Below are 2,261 nucleotides of genomic sequence, written 5' to 3' on the forward strand. Positions count from 1 at the left end.
TTTAGCACCACCGCCTTCAAATACCATAAACTGGCTTTTACTAGTATTGTATCTCAGACCGTGACCACCAGCATATTCCTCACAGACACGTACAAGCTCTCGGAGACCGCAGATCGACACACTCAGCAACACCATGTCGTCCGCGTAGCTTAGATTATTAACACAAACGTCATCGACGTGACAACCGACATGTTTGCCGCTGAGCTCGCCGATCAGCGCGTTTACATACACATTAAACAGCGTTGGCGAAGTCAGCCCCCTCTGCCTCACCCCGCACTCCAACCGATATGGCTCAGACACTGAATCCGCCCACGTAACATTATTAACCTGGTGAGCGTACCTACCAATATCTAAACATGGCTATAAGCTCGAGCGGCAGGTTTAAACTCACTAGCTTCCTCCACAATATATCATAAGCAACCAGGTCAAATGCCTTAAATAAATCGAGAAAGCACGCAAACACCGGTGTCTTCCTATCCGTATAATACCTAACGGTATGCTTAAGGCATAGTATTGCGCTCTCTGTCGATAGTTTGGGTCTAAACACAAACTGATTGTGATGCAAGTTTGTGTACATTTCTAGCTGTGTATCAAGCACACCATCGAATACCTTTGCGAACTATTGTGGCTAATGAAATGGGTCTATAATTGCTTTTATCAGCTAGGTCCCCCGTTCTATTCTTCACAACAGGAACCACCAGCGTTCTCAACATATTTGCTGGCAGGTAAGCGTGGCCCACGCACAAGGAGTAGAACAATCTCAGCACTCTAGAGATGTGAGGTCCGGCCTCTCGCAGGTGTTCAATGCTGAGGCCGTCATATTCTGGAGATTTTCCTTTTGTCATATTCTTAATAAGATATTTTATTTCTTTAGCCTTGACGCAAAAACCTACCGCTCCGCTAAGCCCTTCAGTATTGAACGCCTCAACTGACGACCTCACAGTTTGCTGCACAGAAAAATGTACCCTAAGCGCATCAGCTATTCCCTTGTGATCACTGATGCCATCGACGCTCACAGTAAGACCAGTCCCAATATCACATTTCTTCTTGCCACGCCAAAAACTTCCGAAGTCACCCACTGCGTGTTTCTCCGCAAGGGTGTCCATTTTTATTTGGTCTTGGTGATCTTGACACCACTTCAAGCGTGACTTAAAGACCATTCTCCTTTCACACATCTCATCGTACATGACCCCACTCGGCCTACCACACAAAACCCATTCTGTAAATTTATTCCTGGCATTCCTGTGAGCCTCAGCAACGTACTTGTTCCGACCCATTATGCGTGAACCAGTTTATCCACTATCACGTATTTAATCTTTTCAGGATACTTATCATATGTCATTGTGGATTTTTGGTATTCTGTTAGCTGGCTTCGTGACATGTGCACCACCTGTGCTAGTTGAGATGAACGTCAATGAATTGGATGAAATTAAATATGCACTGGCCGACCAACTCCTTGACTACACAGGTAATTTAGAATGTTAAATGAAATATCTTCAAGCCTAGAACCTGGTAGTGAGTGCTTAATAGCTTTGAGTCATAATTTTGGTTGGTTACATAAATATCATTCAAAGAATGTAACATTTATCAGCTGATGCATCACTTTTGGTATTAAGCCTTGTTTAATTGACACATTATAAGTGATTCTGAGATGATTATCATTAACGTCTAAACCTTAATAGTCGTATAACAGGAAAATGTATTTCACTCGTACTGATCATTAGCCACAGTGAAACATGTCTAGATTTAACTAGTAAATAATATTTATTAAACACAGCTTAGTATTCAATAAGGAATTTGATACTTATTTTTTAATTCTTTTGCTATTTCCAGATGATAACTATAGAACTGCAATATATAATGCTTTAGATTATGTTGAAGTGCACTCTATAAGGTACACTCTTTGGAAAAACTTCCCGATGGACTTGACTATGTTTTTTGGCTTCGCGGGGTTCTGTGCCACCTACATCATTGGCTTGTTACAATTTACATATTAGTTTTTAATCGACCGTTCTAGCAAAACTGAACTGCTTGCAGCTCATAAGCATTACACATTCTGGACACATAGTGAATACTAAAGTACTCTTATTGAGTTCCTGAGGACTTTCTTTATTGAAAATAATTTAGCCAACGTTTGGTCCTTACATCACACAGGGAGAGAAAAGATGTAGTACTATTCCAATCTGATAGATATCCTTATTGCCCTGAGTGTCGGGCCTAGCGATCTATATTTCCAATTCAAACAAATATTTTGTATGAAA

At 41.0% G+C, this 2,261-nt stretch overlaps 1 protein-coding gene across 1 annotated transcript; it reads left to right on the top strand.

Moving 5' to 3' along the window:
- Positions 1-1,155: 1,155 nt before the first annotated feature.
- Positions 1,156-2,042, top strand: LOC149501589 (uncharacterized). The gene is made up of 2 exons (XM_089732523.1): positions 1,156-1,468; positions 1,834-2,042. The coding sequence occupies exons 1-2, from the start codon at positions 1,336-1,338 to the stop codon at positions 1,995-1,997; spliced, it is 297 nt and encodes a 98-aa protein (XP_089588649.1). The 5' UTR covers positions 1,156-1,335; the 3' UTR covers positions 1,998-2,042.
- Positions 2,043-2,261: the final 219 nt, after the last annotated feature.

Source organism: Bombyx mandarina, chromosome 13 (genome assembly GCF_030267445.1).
Source record: "Bombyx mandarina strain Sakado chromosome 13, ASM3026744v2".
Taxonomy (NCBI): Eukaryota; Metazoa; Arthropoda; class Insecta; order Lepidoptera; family Bombycidae; genus Bombyx; species Bombyx mandarina.